At 40.9% G+C, this 26,588-nt stretch overlaps 1 protein-coding gene across 1 annotated transcript; it reads right to left on the bottom strand.

Annotated features, from left to right (window-relative positions):
• Positions 1 to 1,808: 1,808 nt before the first annotated feature.
• bicc2 (bicaudal C homolog 2) lies at positions 1,809 to 25,960 on the bottom strand. The gene is made up of 19 exons (XM_086022227.1): positions 25,408 to 25,960; positions 21,545 to 21,591; positions 21,156 to 21,225; positions 20,935 to 21,014; positions 20,688 to 20,849; positions 20,536 to 20,589; positions 19,548 to 19,763; positions 19,216 to 19,467; positions 15,716 to 15,847; positions 15,396 to 15,582; positions 14,173 to 14,306; positions 13,892 to 14,100; positions 11,794 to 11,899; positions 11,360 to 11,399; positions 6,711 to 6,868; positions 3,899 to 4,097; positions 3,649 to 3,812; positions 2,596 to 2,695; positions 1,809 to 2,521 (listed from the first exon to the last, which is right to left on the bottom strand). The coding sequence occupies exons 1-19, from the start codon at positions 25,667 to 25,669 to the stop codon at positions 2,391 to 2,393; spliced, it is 2,703 nt and encodes a 900-aa protein (XP_085878353.1). The 5' UTR covers positions 25,670 to 25,960; the 3' UTR covers positions 1,809 to 2,390.
• Between the last annotated feature and the right edge of the window lie 628 nt (positions 25,961 to 26,588).

Genomic DNA, 26,588 nt, shown 5'->3' with positions numbered 1-26,588 from the left:
AGGTGCACCCAAAGTAAAACTGAAGCTGCACTTGAACCATTTGGAGTATCAGCATAGTGTTGGTCTCCTTTTGAAGAAAACACTTTGAATTTTTCTCCTCAAATGTCAGAATCTTTTTAAGTGCTACTGGCACTGAATTATGGAAGTTTGAATACATAAAAGAAGGCGGGTTTGATGTCTGCCTATCTTTTTTATTTTCCAAAAATGTTGTATTAGGTGGTGGACTAAAATAACACAACAGGACTACAGCGCAAATGCTCCTCCAATCCCATTTCAAATTTGACAATAATACGACAAAGTTTTACTAAGGGGATGTCCAGGCGAACCAAAAGTGTGCCATCTGAAACCCCATTGCAATCATGTTCACATACGTAGGGGAAAAGGCTGTTATTGTGGAATGCTTCAACAATCGTGAGTTCTAATGAAAAGTAAGACTTGGCGCCATCATATCCTACATCCAGATTTTTAAAAAACGCAAAAAAATATCAAAGAAGGTGACACGATATGTCATGCGCTCTGGCGCACTGCTTGACCTCGCTGCAGCGGCTTCGAAAGTGTGTGTGTTTGTTTTTGTTCAAAAGGTTCCCATTGTTTTTTGTTTTTTTTTTGAAGAATTTCATTGGCCGTTGAATGCGTCAATCACCAGCTTAGCAAATTTGGTTGTGACTGCAAACATAACTGACGAATCATCCATATGCAGGGGTGATACTATTTACGCATGGAATATGTTCATTGGCTGTTGTTGGACTCTGACATGGGAAACATTAGTTTAAGCAATCAATCAAACTAAGGGCCAGCCTATGTTTGAAAACTCGTGTTGCTAAATCCGTCGAAGGTAACTCAATCTACGATGGAAAATATGTACATATGTAATATGTATATGTATCTGATAGCAACCTAATGGTTGCAGCAGCTAATCACGTGGCTTTATGGATGTCAGGCTTGTTGTGGACTAACTATATAACTGAAAACCTTTACTGGACCCTTGTCGATGTAATATGATCATTGATGATGGATTATGAAATTGTGTCGGACATTTGAGGATGAAATGGTAAGTTCCATATTTTTTGTGTGTTAGCGATTGTTTTGACGAACATGTTCGCTGAGCCTGCATGAGCCTTCCTGTGTGGAGTTTGCATGTTCTCCCCGTGCCTGTGTGGGTTTTCCCCGTATACTCCGGTTTCCTCCCACATTGCAAAAACATGTATGGTAGGTTGATTGGACAATCTGCGCCATGGCTTTGGTGTCTGGGAGGGGCAGCGCGTCGTGAAAACACATTTCCTATAGACCCTTCTTCGTTTGTGCTTCTTCCGCGTGCTAATTAGTCATCGAAATTCAGCGCCAACATTTTAAAATATGAACGATTCCGGGGGAATCGGAATGTTAGTCACCCTTCCACTCGAGTCACGGTTCTCGATGCTCCCAGTTTTCTCTCTCGTGTAAACACTGGGTGTCTCTGCTAAGTACAGATGAATATCTGGCCATTGGACATCATGCCACTTTGAAACATCTTCCTCCCACTCTGTAATCCCAAAAGGAGCAGAAAGTTGCTTTCCATCTGATAACGTGATCTTTTTAAAGAAGTTTTCTCAATCCTTTCCAGTTATAGCCCACTTGTGTACGTGTTCTGAAAACCCACCATTTTGCACCAACAATGCGTGCACATTCCACTGACGTCAACCTTTGTTCAGATCGAAACCTCACGATGGCAGAGCGAATACATTAGGATGGTTCCACACACGTTTTTTGCACCAAATTCAACATTTCAAGAAATATGTACTAAAATGACAAAATAATGACTAGGACAGCATTAGTAGACCCCCGTTTATACAGTTTATCAGCAAAAAAAAAAAAAGTTGATTTGGAGGTGAGTACCCCCTTTAAACATGTAATCAGATCAATGTGCATGACACTTTGTCATTTTACATTATTTTATGTTGTGTTGCAACCCCCCTTTTCTGCCATGCACAAATAGAGATTATAGTAATTAACTTTAACATCAACACTTTAATATCACAGTACATTGTCATTTTTTGGGGGGTGGGGGTGGTAAATATCTATTCACATTTGCATAAAAGTAGTGGTTAATGAAGTGAAAGCATAAAAAGTATCATTTTGCAAAAAGAAAGGCACACAGCAAACTCACAAGAGAACTATCATGAACTTCCATGTAAGGTTTGACTCCCTCTTATAAAAATACAGAAGCTTGGAAGAGAAGACTTCCTTGTCTTGATTTTGTATAAAAAGGCTTTGGAATTTGGCTGTTGACGCAAGGCACACATGACTACATGCTGTTTTTTGTTGCTGTTGTTTCTGATTTAAGTAAAATACAATGTCTGTTAGACCTTTATTTCCACAATTGACATGATCAAAGTGGGCTAAAAGCTCCATCACCAGTGGTTACTCAGGGCAGCGACTTCCATGTCGGCAATGCGTGGCAGTCGTCCACTGGCTCCGCCTTCCAGATATCCAGACTTCACGCTGGACGTGTCTGAAGGCCTCCTCTTGCTCTTGTTCAGGTCTAGACAAAAAGATTTGGTTTTTGTTTTGATGAAGGGACACCATTTTAGATGAAGTATCCAACTATGACATTACCTGAGATGGCCAACAGCATCTTGCGTCTGGCTCCAAATGTGGACACGCCCACTTCCTTCAGATCATTATCAGACAGTGTGAGGAAAGTCTGGTAGTCAATCTAAATAAACACCAAGGTTATTATAGTTAATGAAAACTAACAAGAAATATAAACTAAAATTGAAAAAATATTGTTGTTAACAAAATAAAATAAAAATGAGAGTAAAATAAATAAAACGATCTGGAACTAATTTGAATTATAGCGAAAAAGTCCTTTGTTTTCTTCTTGAGCTTTCGGGATTCATTTTAAATGTATTTATTTACGTTAAGTATTGTTGTTTATCAATACAGAAGAAGGAAGGTCAGTCGTTTGAGAATTGTAGTTTACAGAGGTGAGCATTTACACCAGTCCATCAGTATTGATGGAAAGTCTGTCGGTCCGTCACTGATGAACTCTACTTTTCGCTTGCGGACTCACAACTGACGGTGACTTGTGAACACTTAGGCTAGGTTCACACCGAAGGTCTTAATGCTCAATTCAGATTTTTGGAAAAAATCAAATTTTTTTGTGTAAGCATTCATATTACATTATAAATGCGACCTCGGTCTTGTCTGCTTTATGAACACATGTGTCGTCAAAGTGGCCAGACCCCACCCCCCCAAAAAAAAGAAAAAAGAAGAGGGGCATTTGGTGCATGAGTGTTTGAGTAGTGTGGCGTTTCAATTGTGTGTATGAGAGTGTTTCTGAGAGTGTGTGAGAGATAAACCGGAATTATGTCCCTGATGGCCCCTCAAAAATATTCTGGTAAACTCACACAAATGAAATCCTCTCACACATATTTGGAAATACACTACTGAAATGCACTCGTACTCAAATATGCATTTCAGTAGCATGTATGAGAGTGTTTCTATAGTGTGTGCATGACAGTGTTTTTAGTACATGTGAGCAAAATAATTTTGTAGTGCGTGTGAGAGTGTTTCATTAATGTGTGTGAGAAGTCTGAAGAGGTAAATTAATATAAAAGGCGCACACTGGCAAAACCAAAGGCTCTTTTAGTTTTTGTTTGTTTTTACCTCTTGTTGCTCCAACACATCAATGTACTTCATCAGCCCCAGTTGGCTGAGGAGCTCCGGCAGATCGTCCATCATCTGGGGGGAGGGGCTACGCTGACTACAGGTGGATGCCCTCCTTGATGAGCACACATCGTCAAAGTAGTTGCAACTCGGGAAGCCCTCGGCTGTAGGCGTCGAGGGGTTTAGAGCCAAACTTTAATATCTGTCTTACTACATACTACAACTAATAAAAGGACTGACTGGGACTCACAGGGTTTGTCATTTCTGTTTCTGTTGGATGAGAACGTGGGAAAGTGGGAGGAGGAGGATGCGAAGGAGGTCGGTGGTGGGGAGGATGGCGAAGAAGAGGAAGAGGAGGAAGACGAGGAGGCAGGCTGGGATCCGCGTCTGTCCCTCCAGTTGTCCGAATTGCTGCCATGAGATGCTGCCCCGCTCTGATTGGCCCACGACTGCAATGATGTAATGATTTAATTTCATTTTCAAAAGTAGTTTTCACTTCACTTCACTCTGGGTTAAAAGGATCTGACGTAGGGGAAGGTAATTTGTTTTTTTAAATGAGAAGTCAACCCCCCAAAATTCTTTGCAATAATATGTTCTCTGTGCCTTCACTAGTCTAAACATGGCATAAATTTTGCGTTCGTGCAGAGATAGGCACTTCACCCTATTTTGCCGGTCCGTCCTTCGTCCGCGACCTGGGTACCCTTACCTCATCTTCCCTCCGTCTTTATTCATAAAAATAATCATAGTCCTCGTCCTTTTAAAGCGCTTCTGTCCTTACATTCCGCCCGGCAGTTCACATTATTTATAGCTCATTAGGATCACGAGAATATTTAAGATTGCTTTATAACACAATACGTTTTTTGTTTTTATTGCGTTATTTCACAATGAAATAATTATTGCAAAATAACAAGGTTATTTGAGGAGGAAATGAAAGACTTCCACTTACGGGTCGTTTAAGTGTACATTGGCACTGACAGAGATTTTTATGCTCTATAGGTGTCCCAGGTAAGGACATGCTTTGCGTGCAAAGGTATAAGTGTCATGTGTCTCATCTTCCACATCACTTATCCTGTACAGGGTCGCGGGGAGGTGCTGGAGCCTATATCCCAGCTGGCAATGGGCGAAAGGCAGACGACACCCGTAACTGGTCGCCAGTCAGTCGCAGGGCACACACAGACACTGTCACTGAGCGGGAACCGATCCCACGCTGCCCGCGCACAACTCAGGTGTTTGTACCACTACACCATCAGCGACACTAAAGGGATAAGTTCTGTACGAAAATTTAACAGTTAATTGACAAAACTAAATTGCTATCCACCTTTTTCCTACGCCCAATACATACCTAATCCCGAATTACATACACAAGTCAGGCTGGGCGTTTCTGTCAGTCAGTGAAATGTCCTGTGGCAATGTTTTGAACCACTAGAGGGCCAACTATGCCTGTGCGATGTTAATGCAGGGAACACGCCCATGGAACGTGTTGTGCAGGCAGTTAGTAAAGGCGGCTACATGGTATCGCAGAAGAGAACAGTGGTCTTATTTTTTACTAGAACCCCAAAAAACACGGTACTTGACCTTGCTTAGTACATCCTTTTTAAAAGACTTCTCGTCCTCCGTCCACCTGGCCACAAAATGGGTGTCCCTGGGACGATGGGAATGCCCAACTCTGCGTTTGTGGAACATGAGTTAAGCAGCAGAATCCAACGTTTTTTAGCCATTTCAGGGGGCAGCCATTTTGTCACTGCCGTCAACTGAAAATGACATCACAGTTGCTCAGCACTCAGGTAACGACCAATCACAGCTCACCTGTTTTGTGGAGCTGAGCCATCAAGGTCATTATCTGATCCCTGAGCAATTTTTTGCAGGGCAATTTTTTGCTCAGCAAAATTTATCCCACAAACACAATTTTAATTATAATGCCATGTTTCCACTAGTGGCCCCGCAAGAAAAATTTTTGCGTTGACGTTCACTTTTAGTGTATTGAGGGCAAGGCGTTTATTTTAAGTAAGGCATCTAATGTTCAGAGCTTTATTTTTAAAACTAGTTTTTGTACTAATAATCACCAATTGATTGAGCCTGCATGCCAGTGGTTCTCGAACTTTTAAAAAAAAAATACTACCTCAAGAAACATGGAGGCAGAGGTTTTATTCCAAAAGCTATATTTAAATATTAGTTATTGTTAGCCACTTTTTGTGATTGGCTGGTGACTAGGCCAGGGTATATCCTGCCTCTCGTCCGAAATCAGCTGGGACCGGCTCTAACTCATCCACAACGTTAGTGAGGACAAGCAGTATGAAAAACGAATGGATGGATGTAAGCCACTGTAGCATTTTGCATCTGGAACATTAACACTGCACTTAAATATTGAATTAAAAAAAATGCTTTTAAAAATGAATTAAAATGAAGTAAATAGATGAGTGAAAAATGTACCAAAAGAAATGTTGTTTATTTAATTTTTTATTCTAAAACGTTTTCAAAGTTAATTAGCATTCAAACTATACTGGATGAGAGCAAAGTTGAATTCATTGTAACGGGAGTTTGAAGATTTCATTCAGCAATTCTTCCATGTACCCTTAGAGGGAGCTGTTTGAACAGCAAACAAACGATTATTGGCTCTTGGTGTCCTACATGATTTTCGCCATTGGATCACTGCTCTTTACGAAATATAAAATACATATTAGTTCCATTTAGTGAGGTTCTTCTCTTCTGGTACTATACTCACTGCCCGCCATTGCTTGAGCAATAAAAGGCAGAAGAGCTTTCATTAAACTCCAGCGAGTCAGCTAATCCGTCCATTTCAGGGTTTTTTAATGAGGTGGAAGCGCTCAAGTCAGCAGGATGACGTGACTGGCCGTGCTGCCCAAACAGATGCAATCAGGGCGTGAGTAATTGAGCATCATTTGAGCATTCCCTTTGTTCACCACACAGCAAGATAACAAACAGTTCGAGAGACACTGCAACATAAAATATCTCAAGGAAGCTTTAAAAACAGTGCTTAGCGTCATTTGTTGAAAAACTAGTGAAAGTTGCCTGTGTTGGGCTGGCTAATTGCTGATTTGTACCTGGCTGCTGCTTGTGCTCAGGTAGGGTTTGTAGCTGCGACGGCTGATGTTCCGCAGCTCCTTCACGGCCTCCGCTGGCATGGACTTGGAAAAACCGAGACCGCTCCAAGTGTCTGTGGGTGTACGCACTTCAGTGACCACTGGCTTTCTCTGCATTGCTGGTAGAAGACAACCACAGGGATAACTAAGAAGCAGTCTTGTCAGGGTAAAAGTACACGTAGCAGAATATTCACTAGAAGTAAAAGCCACTTTGTAGAAAAGTAATTTCTCAAACTGTGGTACAGTACCACTAGTGGTATGCAGGCTCCCTCTAATGGTAAATAAAAGAATCACTGCATAAGTATTTATTTTTTCTGTAAAATGGCATTTAATGTTTAAAAATTGTTTGTTTTTAAACAACACACTGTTTTTAAACAAACACTGGTAAGACTAAGAGTAGATTTTAATCAGAGACGCCTTTGTGTGTCCTTCAACATATATTTGATGCTCACTCAAAAGGTTCAATTCTTTTTCTAGCACATCAGGTTTTTGAGATATTTTCATTTTTTGTTTAAAGAGGGAGTCAACCCAAACATGTTCTTGACAAGAATATGTTCCATGCAGGCCCACTAGTGTAAACATGGCATTCTGATTAATATTGCATTTCTGGAAAATGAGTTAAGCAGTAAAATCCACCTGATTTTTGTCCATCTCAGGGGGCGGCCATTTTGATATTTGCTGTTGACTGAAAATGGCATTGTAGTTGCTCAGGCCTCAGATAATGACCAATCATGGCTCAGCTTCAGAAAACAGGTGAGCCCAAAAATTTGTTGCCCAGTGTTGTTTAGTAGGGGCGTGCATCTCTCCAAAAAACACAATTTGGTACTATTCTCGATACATGGGTTACGATTCAACGATGTAATGTTATGATTTAAAAATGTAACAATTCGATTCAGTGTGATTCCGATTCTATTCGATATGATACGCTCTGTCGCGCTTGTCATGTTAAAAGCTCTCCAAAGCCCAAACTGTCCAAGTTAATTACATTCAAAGAAACAACAAATCATCAGCAACGTCTGGTGTACATCTCTCATAAAAAGATTTGATATGCATCTCGATACATGGGGTGTGATATGATTCAAGGATGCAGCAATATTAAAATGTAGCGATTTGATTCGGTTTATCAAATCCAAACCAATTTTCCAATTCGAATCAATTTTTGTTCCACCCCAATTATTTAGGTACATTTTTTATGTAACTTGTATGTCCAATGGATTTTAATTGAATCATTTAAGAAGAGTTTATTTTACTTTCCTATGCTAAAGTGCACCGTAATGTTCAAACTGTGCATAATGTTACAGTGGCTCTCAATAATATTAGATATACTTCTATGTATTATTTTTAGGTGGTACTTGGTGTAAAAAGTTTGAGAGCCACTGGTGTAGATATTACTTGAATATCTGACTTTTTTTAGTGTACTTGAGTATGACAAGTAATTGGTATTAAACGTTATGTTTTTATTTACTTTTAACTTAAGTGGTGAAAGAAGTCACTGATAGTAGTGGTGCACGCGCCCGAGTTGTGTGCGGGCAGCGTGGGATCGATTCCCGCTCAGGGATGGTGTCTGTGTGTGTGCCCTGCTAATAGGGTTGCGTCAGGAAGGGCATCGGGCGTAAAAATGCTTTGCCAAATCAATGATGCGAATCGAGCGTGCGCTTGGTTCGCTGTGGCGACCCCTGAGGGGAAAAGCCGAAAGGATAACAACAACAACTTGAGTGGTGAAAGAGATGTTGGCTTATGAACGAAGTTAGCCAACTCACCTTAGCCTGATGCTCATGCTAACTAAAGTAATATTTGTGTTTTGACTTTACTGGATTAATATAATTTATTGTAACTTATCGATGTTGGATGGAGTTTTTGAATTAAAATTGAATTTGAATGCCAAAATGTTGCCACTTCAAGGTCGTCAGTCATAAAATGCACCTCAAACAATGCACGAAATCATTCCTGTTAATACGAGCACGACTGTGTAATGTTATCCTCACCTCCACATTGCAATTGTAGTCGTTTTGGTTGTCATCTGCTGCTGGAGATGTTATGTGAGCAGCAGAGTCAGCAGCAGGTGCTTCCATCTGGTCAGTATTCTGTGTCAGTAAATTATTGCGTGCCTTGCTCTGGACAGGCATGATTATTTTTCCGCTTTTTTCTCACAATTCAGTGAGTTTTCTTGAGATGCTATTTTGCATTAATGAATAACGAACATGGTTAACGGAAATGTATTGGAATAAAAGTACATATTTTATTTCGGAAATGTAGAAGACTAAAAGTGAAAAAAGTAGAATTAAAAAAGTACAGCTTTGTGAAAATTCTACTTAAAGGGACACTTGAGTGGACTGAACATTGGCACTTATATAATAGGCCTTTATGTAAAAATGATGTCAGAACTAAAATTGAGGCCCCTTAAAGAATCTGTAGTGACTTAAAGCGGAAGTCAACCCAAACATATTTTTATCAAGGATATGTTCCCAGAAGGCCCACTAGTTGAAACACGGCATTCTGATTAATTTTGCGTTTGTGGAATATAAATTAAAAAGCAAAATGCACTTGTTTTTGGCCATCTCCATTTTGTCTTCTGTCGAGTGAAAATGACATCACAACTGCCCACAACGACTAATTGCGGCTGACCTGTTTTCTGAATCTGAGCCGTGATTGGTCGTTGTGAGTAGTTGTGATGTCATTTTCAGTCGACAGAAGACAAAATGGCCCCGGGATGGCTAAAAACGATTGGATTAACATTTATTCCACAAACGCAATATTTATCAGAATGCTCTGTTTCAACTAGTGTGCTTGCATAGAACATATTCTTGAGAAAAAAAAAACTTTTGCGGACTTTTTGGGGGATGAGATTTATCAAAAACTGGTCCTCCCCGTTTTGGAGCTTGGCTTGTTTTTTGTTTTTTTTTCATAGTGGGGGGGGCAAGCATTGTACTATGTATTGTTTCCTGGCTTGGTTTGTCACATTCTGTCGTCACCTGAAAGTGTGATTAATTGCCACTGAAATGCATTTGCACATTCCTACTCTTGTCCATTTCTACTTGTGAAAATATCAAAGCGATCTGCACAATGTTTTGGTTTTATTGACTTATGAAAGAAGACAGACATACGTGACAGAAACTGCACCGAAGTTACACGGAGGCTGCTTATTTCTTGCTCTTATAAGTCAGCTATGGAAAGGTTCAACATTTTGTGATATTTTCAGAGGTTGAAGTGAGCGTAACTAAAGATGTCCATATACTGTACATTTTGAGGCCGATTGAACCCCGTTATTTTGACAATATTAGTGATGTTTTTACAATTATTTTGAATCAACAAATAGTGTCCGGTCCCTCTCGTGACTCCCACGAAGACATGGAGGGAGGGAAGGCAGGCGTGGCCATATTGCTCATTTCCAGTGGACGGTTTTAAAGTCGTTCGTTTTTTGATTCCTCCAAAACTAATTGATATGCTGTAATTGAAAATGCAAGCAAATTTCATTTTCCTTATGTATAGGAGTCAAATCAATACTTAAATTTTTACAGAAGTATGTACTACTATTAAGTACCGAGTGTGAGTACTTTTGCCAACCTATCTTACATGCAGTTTGGTGCTGTTATTAGTCTGACTTGGTCAATATGAAGTTGTTGGAAGACCAATCGATAAAATAGCATTTGATGGACTGCTCCAAATAGCTGTGGGAGACTAGTCGTGTCAAAACAAGTCAATGCAGTGTGTCCATCATTTGCAGTTCTACCAGCTCCACTTGTAAAACTCACAAAATGGACAAAGGTGGACAGGTGTTAAATCATTCATCGGGAACAGTACTTCTTGTTGCCAGTCTGGGGCATATTTAATCAAGCTCAAATTGTTGAAAATGAGACACACAAAGGAAAAACAAGCAACACTACAGCACAAGTCACAAGGATAGCAATCGAGTGTGTCAAACCTGTAACAGCACACACCCCAGCCAAGAGTGTGTACATTCATGGAGTGGAATGTATGCGTTAAAATGACTAGGAGGCAGATGTCGATGGCCCTTTCAAACTGGAAATTCTTAATCCCATAATTAAGCAACACGGAGGGAATTTTGGCCCATTTCTTTGCTGATCTTCCCTGTATATCTCTTTTTGGATGATGCATGAAGTAGCATGGTGTGTGCGTGTGCGTTAGTGCGTGTGTGTGTGTGGGGGGGTGTGTGGGGGTGTGTGTGTGTGTGTGTGTGTAGCCTCCACTGTGCAATTCGTATACTGTAACTCAATGTAACTGAAAATACCGTATTTGCAATTACATTTTTAAAGCATGTGCGAGAACTCAAATGTATTTCAGTGGAGCGAAAATGTATCTATTCAGTTATAATGGGTGGGATTCTTTGCACAAATGGCTTGTGTCATACAATCAAAGTGCATAAGTATTGGAACACCAGGCCACTACAAATACAGAATGTAAACATGGAAACAGCTTCAACCAGACTTTCAACGATTTTGTTTCACCAAACATGTGCCTAATTGATTCATTCTTTGATTAAGTGGTTTAACTTTACAGTAAACTACACGGAGGGGCACAGATCAATGAATATAGCAACAGAAGCCACAGTGTAAGACCAGAAAGGAAATTAAAAATTTAGAGGCACTAACCTCTGGTTGCCAGCAATTTCTTCTTCTCATAGTCATGAACCTACAGAGCACAAACAAGATATAAAGTAGGTAAATAATGCATGGAATTGAAAATCGTTTCCATCCCTCTACGTTCAGGCAGGTTGAACCTCATTTACATCATTTATACCAATATTTACGCCACTTACTGCAAGCACCAAAAAGGAAAGCCTAATACTTTTGTGTAACTTCGGAATGTGGGGGTTTATACATACGATTTCAAAAGAGCCCAGAAATCAATCAGAAAGCAGCACATGAAGGTACAAACATCTAAATTGTTCACCATGTCTTCCTTTATGAAATGGTCCTTGATATGGGTTTGATGCAATGTGTTCACTTAAGCACTAATTTGCACAGCTGTCATGTACAAAGTCCATTAGAACAGTGAAAAGAAAGTCTTTTGTGTTCTTCTGCACCTCCGATTCTGAGACGTCTGCGCAAATATCCCGCGACATCATCACTTCTCTCCGAAGGCTGTTCCTCTGCTCCATCCTCCCTCGCTCCATTTCTGCATTCAGCATCCTTGTGCATTGAGGAGATAACACACATGCACAAGGATTAACTTGGGTGGCTGTGTAGATGCAAATAAAACAACGCTATGCACACAACACAACAAAATCAAGTACATCGGAATTGCAACAGCAGCATCTACTCAGAATAACTATGGAATGTACACTCAGCTGTTCTGTATAATGCATTCAACATAATTTTTGCAAAATTAATAAAAATATAAAAGGCAACCAGTTGTGGGGTGAAGCTAGCCATGGGTTTTTGCTTGTCGTGGCTTCCTCCCACGTTCAAAAAAACACCATGTAATAGGTTCATTGTCCTTATAGTGGATATAGAAAGTCTACACACCCCTGATGAATCATTGTATTTCCATCTGTTTATGTGGTCTACAAACTGGACAACACAATTGATTTTTTTAGGGGGGTATGTTTTCGACAAGCGGAGTAAAAATAAACATCTGAAATAATCCAGTTCCACAAGTGTGCATACACTGATAATTGGGATGTGGCTTGTGTTCAGAATTAAATAATCACATTCAAACTCATTTTAAATGGGATTCTGCACACACTTTCCACCATTTAAAGTTCCTCTGATTAATACAAAGTACATTTCAGATGTTCTAATGGGTTTTTACTGACATTTTTTTTTATTTCTATCAGAAGAATTAAGGTTTTATGCTAAAACTAATTGCTATTTCGAACTGCTCATTATTCCTCACTTATAAGTTGTAACCCTAATGAGGATAAGTGGTGTAGATAATGGATGCATGAATGAAGGAATTAAATAACTGAGCAAATGAGGTCAACAGGCTAACTATTATAAAGATGCAAATCCAATAATTTTGGAGCGTTCAGCAGTGTTCGATTCCTTTGAACCGGTTTCTTTGACATTTTTGGAGGAAGTGGTTTGCCATATGAAACCATCGGGCTCCCCTTATGACTCCATACGCACTTTATTTTGGAGTCAGCCAGTTCTTTCTCACGTCTCCAGTTGGTCCAAAATGCTGCTGCCCGCCTACTAACTGGAGCTCGGAAGATGGAGCACACAACACCAATTCTGGCCTCCCTTCACTACCTCCCAGTGCATTTCAGGGTTCAATTTAAGATTCTCTTATTTGTCTTTAAATCATTAAATGGCCTCTCCGAGCTCCTCCACTCCTACGCACCTTCCCGCAGCCTCAGATCTGCGGACCAGGCACTGCTCGAGGTGCCGAGGACCAAGCGGAGCTTCAGAGGGGATTGAGCCTTTTCTGTTGCTGGTCCTTCCCTTTGGAATGACCTCCCATTGGATGATAGGCAAGCCCGCTCTGTCCATTTTTAAAACCCGGTTGAAGACACATTTCTATTCTCTGGCTTTTGAGCTGACCGGAAATCTTCGGCTGTTGTCTACTGTATATAGTGTTTGATGTTAATTTATTGGCTTTATTGATTTATATTTATATTTGATGTATTATTTATTTATATCTATATTTATTAATACGTGTATCACAGCCTTTTATTGTTTTTTTTATTTATTGTATTGTTTGTAAAGTGCTTTGTTACAGCTCTAGCTGTTGCTATACAATGCGCTATATGCGCATTACAATGCGCTATACAAATAAAATTGTATTGTATTGTTTGTCTTGACGGCGGCACGGTGGTCGACTGGTTAGCACGTCCGCCTCACAGTTCAGAGGTCGTGGGTTCGATCCCGGCTCCGGCCTCCCTGTGTGGAGTTTGCATGTTCTCCCTGCGTGGGTTTTCTCCGGGCACTCCGGTTTCCTCCCACATTCCAAAAACATGCATGGTAAGTTGATTGGATACTCTAAATTGCCCCTAGGCCCTAGGTGTGATTGTGAGTGCGGATGTTTGTCTCTGTGTGCCCTGCGATTGGCTGGCAACCAGTTCAGGGTGTCCCCCGCCTACTGCCCAAAGACAGCTGGGATAGGCTCCAGCACGCCCCGCGACCCTTGTGAGGAGAAGCGGTACAGATAATGGATGGATGGATGTTTGTCTTGACACTCACCTGCATGTAAACGCCTGCCCTGTCGAGTGGCGTCTGGCTTGATTGAAAACTTTGCTGATCTCTGGACCCTGCAGACTCCCCCTCCGACCCATCAATGTCACCCTGGGGCCGGTGGGGATGTTCATTGCATCCTCCGACGACGTCACTGTCACCGTATCCTTTGAGCTCTCATCATCTGATTGGCCAGACTGGTCGTCGTTTTCTAGGATCTGAATAGAAAGGACATTTAGAATTTCAATGTATTGTATTCTTTTCTTTCAGTAGTCAAAGTTATCAAACACCTTCTCCAATGGACGACTTTCTGTTCCCTTCAGTCCCGCCCTCACTTCCTCGGTGGGAGCGGGTAGCCCGGGTGGAGGTGATGGGCGAGCCTTTGTCCCACTTAGAACCTCTGCAATAGGTGCAGGGACAGGGCCTGTTTGGTATAAGGGAACACAGTTATTTGAAAATGACATTTGATTGGTCTATCCAAAAATTATTGGCCACGGTATATTGACTATTTGTACAATGTAATGAGAGCCAAAACAAGAATTGCATTGAGTTACGCAAATATAAACTGCCAAAGATGCATTAATTTAACAATATTATGGTGTTAGTAGTTTAAAGGCCCTGATACACCAAACCGACGTCGGAGGTCGTGAAGCGTCGTGGCGGCTTTAAGCGCCCTTTGATTGATGTACTGACCACCGTCGTAGTGTTGTAACCCGTCGCTAAGCGTCTGGGGGGTAGGCGTTTACTCATGTTGAATCGGCGTCGCCACTCGTGGCATTTGGTCACTCTGATTGGCTGTTAGCTAGCAAATCAGCGCGCGGAGCACCAACGGGATGTGACAAATGTAGATAAACAGTGAGCACGCCTTTGCTGCCTTAATCTTCTTACAAGTACAAGAGCGAGGGTTGACAATGTCAGTATTTCACAATACCGTGTCAAGAACATGAGGGTTTACTTCGCGTGGGAGTTCATCATGAGCGAAGAATATAGCCGAAGGCATTGTTTACGTTGTTATAATCCGCCCCCGGCCAACAGCTTTCTGGTTGGATTTTTCTAACAATGAGAAATAGTGACTACCGCCGCCGATCGTATGTAAGGGTATTACATCTTATGCATGCGCAGAAGGTACTTTAATGGTCAGCGTCGCTGTCTGTCGTTGCGGTGTGTTTTGCCAGCGTGACGTACCGACAGCCGGCCGGACGCCACAGGGGGTAAGTGTCTGTCACTGTTGGTGAACGTCGTTTTGGTGTATCAGGGCCTTTATCCAATGGTGTAGAACTGTACTTGTCAACTTCTAACTTCTTTTTTAATTTCTTTAAAGTTTTCTATAACCTCTAGGGATTCTCATTAATTGTAAATATGTGTTAATTAATGCTAATTGTCACCCAGTACAAAATCGTAATGAGCAGACAGTAAACTGAGTGCAAATAAAAGATGGATGACAAAACCCAAGAATTTGCTCAACTTTTTTAAAAGTGTCTTCAAACACACCTTACAATGTGTGCAAGCTCACCATGTTCCGAGAGACGCAGCTGCTGTAGTAACATGTTGAGCCAATAGCTGGTCAACTCGTTCCCGGACAGAATGGGGTCAGGGCCTTTGGTTACTTTGGTGGAGTCACAAGAATCCAAGCACAACAACAGCCGACGGGCCTCATAAAGACACTGGATGTTCCTTTCGAGACCTTTCACCACCACTGACTGCAATAAATACATACAGACCGTTATATTACACGGGGAATGAAAATAAAGCAAAATATGAATACTTGTTGATAACCGTGAGAGGTAATGCAAGGGAAACATGCACAATTGAACAGGGTTAACATTTTGCTACCTTGTTGGTCTGCTTTACTTTGGGCTTGACACTAATGAAGACTCCAAGACTTTGCATCATCTGAGCCAGCGCACAGGGATCTGCCTCCACATCTTCCCGCATGTCAAACATCAAGCACACAGGCAGACAGTCCTATGTGCACACAGACAAAAAGACAAACAAAAACAAATCACACAGACAGACAAATGTTTTTTGTGAAAAATTGATTATACTCACCTGCCTCTTCACAAGCTAAGTAAGGAGAGATCTAGTTAGCTAGTCTGCTTGCATGCTAACTAGGTTAGATAGATAGATAGATGCATACAGTCCAGAGTATTAACAGCTTTAAACTCTTTACATAATTTATGTTATAGCTTCTTACCAAAATGGCATATTTTCTCCCTTTAAAATTCTACACATTTTTAGAAATGGTGCACATTTATTTAAAAAACAAAACATTCACATGTACATTATGTAAGTATTGTATTCATAGTCTTTGCTCAGTACTTTGTTGATGCACCTTTGGCAGTTATTAAAGACTCTAATCTTTGTGAATATCATGCCACAAGCTTGGCACACCTACAGGCAGAGGTGGAGCCAGAATGTGGCTAATGGGTGGGCCTGAATATTTCTCTGACTGAGCACGACACATCATATATTCAAATAAAATGACAAGGTGAATAATGAAGTTCAGATTTTCCTTCCTTCCATATTATGCCATTCTTAATATTCAATTAAAAACAACACAACAAAACACCTAATTACAAAATAATTTAATAATAATAATTTACTAAAAATTCGATTTTTTCATGAGTCTCACTGGGTGGGCAGTCTGTCAATCTGGGTGGGCCTGTGCACACCCAGGCCCACCCGTGGCTCCGCCCCTGCCAACAGGTATCTTTAGGCAGTTTTGCCCATTCCTCTTTGAAGCATCACTCAGCTTCCTTCAGGTTGGATTTGTGCACAGTCATTTTCAAATTTCTCAAGAGATCTTTGATCGGATTCAAATCTGAGCTCTGTCTGAGCCACTCAAGGACGTTGACAGAGTTTGTCCTGACCCCTAAAGCCATTACTTTGTGTCTTGGCTGTGTACTTAGGGTCGTTGTCCTGTTGAAGTACACTTTCGCCTCAGTCTGAGGTCTTGAGCACTCTGATGCAGGTGTTCATCCACGGTGACTCTATACATTACAGCATTCATCTTCTCCTCAATCCTGAGTCTGAGTAGTCGCCCAGTTCATACTGCTGAAAAACAGCCCTTACAGCTTGATGCTGCCACCACATGCTTCGCTATTGGGTTGGTATTGATCAGGTGATAAGTGGTGCTTAGTTTTCTCCAAACATAATGCCTGGCATTCACGCCAAAGACGTGAATCGTTGTCTCATTCCATTGGAGCTCTGATAGAGTGGCCATCGAGTTCTTGGTCACCTCCCTGACCAAGGCCCTTCTACCCTATTTGCTCAATTTAGACAGGTGGCCAGCTCTAGAAAGTGTCCTGGTGGTTTGGGACTTCATCATTTACTGACGATGGAGGCCCCTGTGCACATTGCACAATCCAAGCAGAATGTTTTTTCTGTACCCTTCTCCAAATTTGGGCATCAATATAATCCTATCTTGGAAGTCTACAGACAATACCTTTGACTTCATGCTTGGTTTGTGCTCTGCTATGCATTTGTGGGACTTTATATAGACATGTGTGTCTCTTATCAAATCATGTCTAATCAATTGATTTTACCAAAGTTGGACTCCAATTAAGCTGTAGGAACTTACCAAGGATAATTAGTGGAAACATGATGCACTTGAGCTCTATTTTGAACTTCGTGGCAAAGGCAGTGATTTCTTAGGTTGATATTTTTATTAATTTTGCAAAAATTCAAAACTTTTTTTTCAAATGGTTATTATGGGGTGGTGTGTGTAGAGTTTGAATAAAATAATAAAATTATTATATTTTGGAATGAGGCTGCAACAAAATGTGGGAACAGTGAGGCGCTATGAATACTTTCCGGATTCACTGTAGAGAGATCGATAAATCTATGTAATCTAAGCACGAAATCAAAAAGTAAGATGCTGCATGTTGTAGGCTGCATTGTAAGTAATAAATAGTCACGCTAATCATGCTACAGTTATATATCTGTCAAGGTGGAAAGTATAGTTTTATTGACAGTGATATTTGTAATGATACAAAGATCATTTTAAATACTGTACACACAATATATATAGTGTATTAAACTGTTGATATGTATAATATTGCAAAGTAAAAGTCATATATATATTTTTTTAAACTGCATATTTGGGAATATAAATGCTAGAATCTCACTGTGTGTCTTATACTTTGGGTTCAGTTGTAACTAGTAGCAGCTCATGGTCACTTTAAGGTCACACATTAAACATAATAGCTATCTATAAAGTGTGACAGAGGCGTGAGACCAAATAGTAAAACAGTTATGAGAAATGTATAAGTTTTCATAATCATAAAGCATTTATAATGTCATTCTTGGCTATGTGTAAAACCTTTATAACTTACCCAGGAATTTTAATGATTGGGTTTTTTTTATGTTTGTGCCACCCTATTTGTGGACACAAGTGTGCAACACCAAAGATTGAAATAGTAGCACAGAGAAAGGATACAACAAAATAGAAAAAAAAAAAAACTGTTTACGATGTTTCAGAAATATGACATTTTCAGGGGAGGAATGACACATGGCTCAGTTAGCACCATTTATTCTGTTTTCCCTTTACAGTATAGTCATACATTGACTTATGAGTGCCCCATCTTGTGAGTTTTTGAGTTACGAGCTGTCACTTCATTGTTGTTGTATTTTTGTTTTTGTTTTTTTGTGCTGTAATGAAAGCTAATAGAGTGAGATTCAGACATGCCTCTCGGGGAAAAAAAAGGAGCGTCTCAGTCACTTATTAACTATAATGAACCGGACAAACCATCAAACAAACAAATACAAAATGAAAACTGAATCAACCATGTGGTAAACGCCAGTCTAACTGACTGCAGCTCCTGATATCACTCAATATGCCACGCCGCTTAAGGGGATGCATTAACACACGAACACAGTGTGTGTGACTTTCAGCTCAGTTAGACTTTATTAAACCACTCTATTTGATTACGTTCTCTTTCATTGTTTTATTCACCATCCAGTAATTTTCAATTCAACTTGTTCAGGGTCGCAGGGAGCTGAAGCCTATCCCCACCCTGAGTACACCCTGGAGTGGTTGCACACATAAAGACAACGGACCACACTGTCACTGAGTGGGAACTGAACCCAAGCAGGCTGCACCAGTCAGGAAAATGTACCACTACCCCATCAGCAACCTATGTTTTATTTTGTTTTCAAATGTTAATATTACAGTACAGTGTTACTGTGACATGTTGCCAAACTGTGACATGAGCAGTTAGCCATGTGGCATTGAGTCAAGAGCGTGACTGGCTCAGCCTTGTTTTGTTTTATTGTCACAACTCATACCTTTTTACCGTTGACTTTTTTTTCCCAGACAGCCACAGGAAACTTACCATGAGCTGCTGCCGGGCCAGACACACTCCATCGGGGCTCCCCTGGATGACCAGTGAGGGGAGGTTCTGCGGTGCGCTGAGGTCCGGCAGAATGATCTGCGTCTGGGTGTGGTGCATGACGCTCAGGAAGTGAGCTCCGTTCTGCCCCAGCAGGAAGAGATGCTGCTGCGAGGTCACATCCAGCTGGCTGGTCACGACACTTCCTGTTACCTCCGACCCCACGAGCAGCTCCATCAGAACACAGGTTGCCTTCTGCCATGTGATGCATGGGGACACATTGCCGTGCTTACAACTCGTGTGTGTTAGTCAATGCTTTCATGTGTCGTGCTGACCTTGACTGCGGAGGCGTGGCCTTGCAAGCCCCACACGGTGCAACAGCTCCCAAAGAAGGTGGGCTGTGCCTGAGGCTGCGGTGGCACCGCTCTGAAGCTCACGCTCACCCCTAACGTCTGCACCACCTGCTGGATGAGAGGTGAGCTGGCATCTGGCAGGGGCTGAGGGGCCAGGCTGACTGGCAGGTCAAAGGTTAAAGTCAGTGGCTGCAGATCCTAGCATGAAAAAAACACAAAGCATACAAAATAGAAGAGGACAAAACGGGTGAGGTGATGTCAGAAAAAGACACACTGAACCCTTTTGATAAACACTGAATTTGGTCCCACTGTATAGCAGTTGTATTTATTATTCTTTTGATCTGTGAAAATTTTATTTTATTTTATTGCATCTGTGTGTCATGTAAATTAATCGATAAATTAATTAAAATTAGGCACGGTGGTCGACTGGTTAGCACGTCCGCCTCACAGTTCAGAGGTTGTGGGTCCGATCCCGGCTCCGGCCTCCCTGTGTGGAGTTTGCGTGTTCTCCCTGTGCCTGTGTGGGTTTTCTCCGGGTACTCCGGTTTCCTCCCACATTCCAAAAACATGCATGGTAAGTTGATTGGACTCTCTAAATTGCCCCTAGGTGTGATTGTGAGTGCAAATGTTTGTTTGTCTCTGTGTGCCCTGCGATTGGCTGGCAACCAATTCAGGGTGTGCCCCGCCTACTGCCCGAAGACAGCTGGGATAGGCTCCAGCACGCCCCGCGACCCTTGTGAGGATAAGCGATATCGATAATGGATGGATGGATAATTAAAATTATTGATTCTGAACTGCTCCAGATGATGCACATCACACAGTTGCGTGTTGTATTATTGCATTTTTATATGGTATTGGCAGTTTCTCTAACTGTGACATGATAGTTGTGCTATTGAGACATGGATTAGCAAGACTCCACTGAAGGCCCATGTACCAGAATGCACATCCCGCAACTGAATACCCCACTCACTCTAATCCTCCTCCTGGCCTCTTCCACTCCCTCGATGGGTCCAGCAATCGACACCTGGTAATGGTAACAAGGAAAAATGTTTTTTTTTGTTTGTTTTTTTTTATAAAAGTTGTTGTCTCTTAAAATGACTCCCTATGGTTCCATTTGCATACCTGATTGCTTTTCTCCCCTGCCGCAATGTGGCGGTTGGAGTCTGGGAAATGGATATGACAGGAAGTGACTTCCATCACCTTCTTAATGTTTCCGCCACCTTTGCCAATCACATGGGAATGCTCCGTGTAGGCCACGTCCATTTTCAGGGTCACCTTATTTACCTGAGTATATCGATGCAATCAAGATGTCATTTCACATCGCCACTAATGTGTGTATAGTAATTGTCCTGAACATTACAATAGATACCCTGGTTTCTAGAACTTCTAGAATCTTCTTTTTGGCTTGGAAAACATTGGCTTTCTTCCCTTCCACCTTCACATGTGGGTCTGCAAGAAGTAACAGCTTAATTTGATATTACCTCATAAGATTGTGCAATGTAGTTTCACTGCAAAGATTGATATGAAAAGGAACAGGGAACAATAAAAAGCCCTAATTAAAGGATTTGAAAGACATTAAGAGTCTGCCACCTTTCTTTGACTTGGCTCCAATCTTCAATTTGGAAGGCCATTTCACCTGAGTGTCAGTTTCTTTCATCACCTGTGAAGGCCAAAACAATGGAGGAAAGTGAAAAAGAGCTGTGAAGAGGGAGGAAACCGTCTGTCACTGTAGGCCTCGGGAATATATGCACACGTACAGATTCTCAGAATACAAAGGCTCATTTGCATTTCAAAGATTGTAATCATTACACCGAGGAAGCCTGTTATCACAAGATTTGTCACAGAGGTGCACCAATCTGTCAGCCATAAGTACTTGGTAAACTTTATGCATCGATGTTAGCAATCGTGTCTACTGAGTAGGAAACTTCTTTTTGTTTTGTTGTCTTAATTAAATGGTGCAAGTTTGGTGTTTGACTTACTTTCTCAAAAAACTCCTCGCCAGTCATAGCATTTCCAACCCTTGGAGCTATAACACAGTTAAAATAAACACAAATAAAATAAAACAGGTTCAAATCACTATAAATCACTGCAGTCCCATCTTTCTGGAATCAGCAAAGATTCCTCAATATGCCACTGTAAAGAAATCGAAATTATTTTGGAAAGTACAAGTACTGTTATGAATGAAGTTGCACAATTAAAGAGATGATTCTTTGAATCACTGGCACACTGACACACACTGGCGCTGTTTTTTTTTGTTAAATAAAATTTATTCACACTACTATTAACATTATGTTATACCTTAAAACATATTTGTCATTAGTAAATATGATATTTGTCATGTTTATATACAGATATGCTTTACAATATACATTACATACATATAAAAACCATTAATTTTATGTAGTGCAAATCCTGATTAGTCACCGGCGAGCTGGAACCTATCCAAGACTATACCCGGGAATGGTCGCTATGCATTCACAGGACACAAATAGACAGACAACCATTCAAACGCAAACTCTTACAGTTACTGCATGAACACTGAACCCTGAATGCATGCAGAGAAAGGGAAGTGACCACTACACCATCAGTGACCGATATAAAGTAGTGCATCTACAGTCTTTTAGTAATTTTACTGAATTACTTTTTATTTATTTTCTTTGCTAAATAAAGCTGCCTTTGAAACAGAAGTTTTTGAATGTTCCCTGGAAATTGAATGAAACTTCACAGTACTTTTGGGAATTTTGAAAGTTGTTTTACCCTTTTTTGGCTCCTTTCAAATGAATTCTAACAGACTCCAACTCTCCAAACTCCAACTTTTGTGTGATCAGCTTTAAACTCTGTCGACAGCTTTTAAATGTTGACGTTATCTTAGCAACTGGCACAAAAGGAGCGAGAAATTGCTTTGAACATAAACAATTTTAAAAGGCCACCGTTCCACTGTGACATTTACAGGGTTGGGGGGTAGCGCCTGGACCGCCTACCCACCATCACTAAGGGTAACCCTGGCTAGAGCTGAGGAATGGGGAGAGAATGGTATAGGGTGGAGAGAGAAGGTGGCAAAGATGGGGGAGGCACCACAAATTAGCCTGTAAACGGCTAATGACATCTATGACATTTAGTGACGCAAGTACGTCCCACTCAACCACAAACATTAGACCACAAATACAAAACTGAGAAGTATTCGGGAGGAAAACCCACTGGAGCACTTAACAGTCAAAGACAATACAATCTGACGAGTTACAATATTTACAGCCTGACTGAGGCTGTTCAAACACCATAAAGTATCACAGCACAATTAATTCAAGCCATGGAGTGTCTCTGACAACGGACAAACAAACAGATGACTGTACTCAAGTAGAAGTACCTGTGTACAAAAAAAAAAAAAAAAAAAGACTGGTCAAAGTATTGATTCAAGTCCTGTTCTTAAAGGAGTAGTCAACCGGAACTTTTTTTTTTTCAAGAATATGTTCTATTCAAGCCCACTAGTTGAAACAAGGCATTATGATAAATATTGCGTTTGTGGAACAAGAGTTAATCCACTCGTTTTTAGCCATCTCCGGGGGCGGCCATTTTGTCACTTCTGTCGACTGGAAATTACATCACAACTGCTGAGGGCTTAGGTAACGACCAAGCACTGCTGACCTGTCTTCTGAAGCTGAGCTGTGATTGGTCGTTACCTGAGCCCTCAGCAGTTGTGATGTTATTTTCAGTGCTAAAAAGGAATGGCTTTTGCTGCTTAACTCATGTTCCAACGCAATAATAATTAGAATGCCGTGTTTCAACTAGTGGGCCAGCATACAACATATTCTTGAAAAAAAAATGTTTGGGTTGACATCCGCTTTAAGTAAAACTGTACAACACCCATTTCAATGGCACAATACTTAAATCCAGATACAGTACTTGAAAAAACTACTGAAGTATTTGTACTGCATACTTCCTTCCACTGCAAACATCAACAGCGCATATGTGTGGCGGTGACACAATGAGTCTCACCGTGGGGGCATTCGTCATAAAGCTGCCAGGCTGAGATAACTAACGGCGGCAGTTACCTCCTCATCCTAGACAGCCATGATAATAGCAATAAGACTTATGAATGCATCACCCATAGGGTGTCATTAATCATTCATGATAATACATAATACATGACTTTACTGCATGGATGGTGGCAACAAGCTGGCAGCCTTGACAGACACGTTGTACAGCATTTAGGCTGACCACAATAAAAAAATCACCTTCTATTAACACTCAGGCCTTGTTCAGTGTTGTTTATGGCCATTTTTGAAAAGGCACAGACAGTTTGTAATTTTGCATTTTATGTTAGTTTAACTGTCATCAGTTCTTGTCATTAATACAAAATATCCCCCAATTTTGTTTTTAAATATTTTAAATTCCAGTTTGTACAATGCACAGATGGTTAAACTTAAATTTAAAGGTAAATGGTTTCCATGGTCAGCAGAAGTACTCTCCACTTATTACCACTACTAGTATCACATGAACTTGCTCCCTTGTCTACAAATGGATAAATGGATAAAACAAATGTATGATTCATAAGCGGTATTGATAATGGATGGGTGGATGATTCACTCCAGTAAATATCCATCCATCCATCCATTATCTGTACCGCTTATCCTCACAAGGGTCGCGGGGCGTGCTGGAGCCTATCCCAGCTGTCTTCGGGCAGTAGGCGGGGGACACCCTGAATTGGTTGCCAGCCAATCGCAGGTCACAGAGACAAACATCCGCACTCACAATCACACCTAGGGGCAATTTAGAGTGTCCAATCAACTTACCATGCATGGTTTTGGAATGTGGGAGGAAACCGGAGTACCCGGAGAAAACCCACGCAGGCACGGGGAGAACATGCAAACTCCACACAGGGAGGCCAGGGCCGGGATCGAACCCACGACCTCTGAACTGTGAGGCGGACATGCTAACCAGTCGACCACCGTGCCACCTCCAGTAAATATCATGAAGTTAAAATCATGTAATTTTCATGGGTTTCAGTCAGCCAAATGTGGCCATGATAGAGCCAAAAGGTGATATAGAACATACAGTTATTATTTGAGATTATAATTTCATGACTCAAGACACCTGTATCTCAAGTTAGCGTTGAATGAATGGAATTTGTTTCATCCTCCCAAATAAGAGAACACCATTTGACAACACTGTGTTTTCAATGAGAAAAATAGCACTCTCAAATATTATACTTTATAAAAACATACAGTAGTGACATAATTAAATAGAATTTAAAGAATTTAAGTTTTTGCCTGCCCCCCGTTTTTGTTTTAATTCAATGGATATTGTGCTGCTCCTTGTGGTGTGTGTGTGTGTGTGTGCCCACCTGGGGGCAGTATAATATGGACAAATGGCTATACAGTGAATATTCATCACTGATTCACCTATTTGTGGATTTTTAAAAATATATACAGTATATTTTTTGTGCATATTGGAGGTTTATCTTTTTTGGGAAGATTTTAACTGTTTTTTTCCCCCCAATGCATTTCAATGGGTATCAATTCGCAGTCTGGCCTAGTTCCTATCCTCCGAAAATATTGGGGGTCCATTGTACATGGAGACGGTGTTCACAACTCAGTGAAATGCAGTAATATCAGGTATTCTTCATAGAGGCCAAAAAATATATACCTTTGAGTATCATTATGTCTGTCTGCAATATGTGCTACTATATTACTGATATATTTAAAGCACTGAAGTTGGAAAATCTAAATCCTTGATAAGATTCATAACATTTGCATCAAGCCAATGGTTCAACCAAAAAAAGCAAGGTGTACACACATACGGTATTGCATAGCCAAAAGGTTTAAATTGTGTTGTGTTAACTCACCATACAACATGGTCTCCAACTTCTTCCTATTAATCCTGAACCTCTCCTCCACCCACTCCGGATCCACACTCTGACCTCGAGCATTCTCCTGCTCCGGTGCTGTTTGTTCCTCCTCTTCCTCATCCTCTCGATCACAACAGGCCTCGCTGGGCTCAGACTTTGCTGCTGAGTCGGGTTCTACGCTAGTTTCCAGGTCAGGCTCCGGTGGTGCTACGGCGCCGTGGGCGGGAGAGCTCTCCTCTGGGCTGGTGGTGTTGGCCATAGCAGGACTGAAGTCCTCGTCTGTGTATGTGTGAGTGTGTGGGTGTGTGTGTGTATGTGTGTGTGTGATGTATGTGACCAAGGAGAAGGGAGAAGCAGGAGGAAAGAAAATGGGGGGAACCTCCCCCCTGAGTTTCACCACCCCTTTAGTTCACAAATTTAACCTCTCTCTCTCTCTTTCTCCAAGCAGTGTGAGGCCCAACAATGCACTGACCGGGATGTGTAATCGAGGGCAGTCGGTCAGCAGAGGTCATATCTCCTCTAGCTGAAGGGCTCCAAACACACACTACAACAATCTAATAAATCCTCAGTAATCTCTATATCAGTGTACCACAAGTCAAGGACTGTGGTAAGTTACACATCTCACACAAACATACACACGTTGAAAGCATCCTCACAACAGGGCTCACAGCTAACAAAATAATCATGGTTTCCTGATCCTGAGGGGTTCTTCAACATCTGCCAATTTCCCCTTAACACCAAGTTGATTGTATGAAGTTTCAATGCAGTTTCAACATCAGTTTTTACTGCAACTATGCCCAGTGCTTAACAAATGTATTCAACCAAACCCAGTGTAAGGTTTATGTATAAATAAACAGCATTGGTCAGTAAAAAAAAAAATTGTTTTTTTTTTAAGTTTCTGTAATACTTAATACCAACTCTTTAACCAAAATAATTGAAAATATGATTTTATTCATTACATTTACAAAAGAAAATGAAAAAAAATAGTAAAACAAAATGATTTTTTTATGATGCCAACACATTATTTATTTTCTTACATTCCTGAAAAGAACAATTACTAGCAGTGCTTCAATATATACTTGACACAGTTGTGACATCTCAAAGAAGCACTGGCAATGTATCAACAGGTGAATTTAGTTTGAAATTTCTCATTCTCAATTTCTCACCTTACTGAATTT

This window comes from Filicampus tigris, chromosome 2 (genome assembly GCF_054856515.1).
Source record: "Filicampus tigris isolate MCC_2025a chromosome 2, RoL_Ftig_1.0, whole genome shotgun sequence".
In the NCBI taxonomy this organism is placed as follows: domain Eukaryota; kingdom Metazoa; phylum Chordata; class Actinopteri; order Syngnathiformes; family Syngnathidae; genus Filicampus; species Filicampus tigris.
This window is presented reverse-complemented; position numbering and strand designations above follow the sequence as displayed.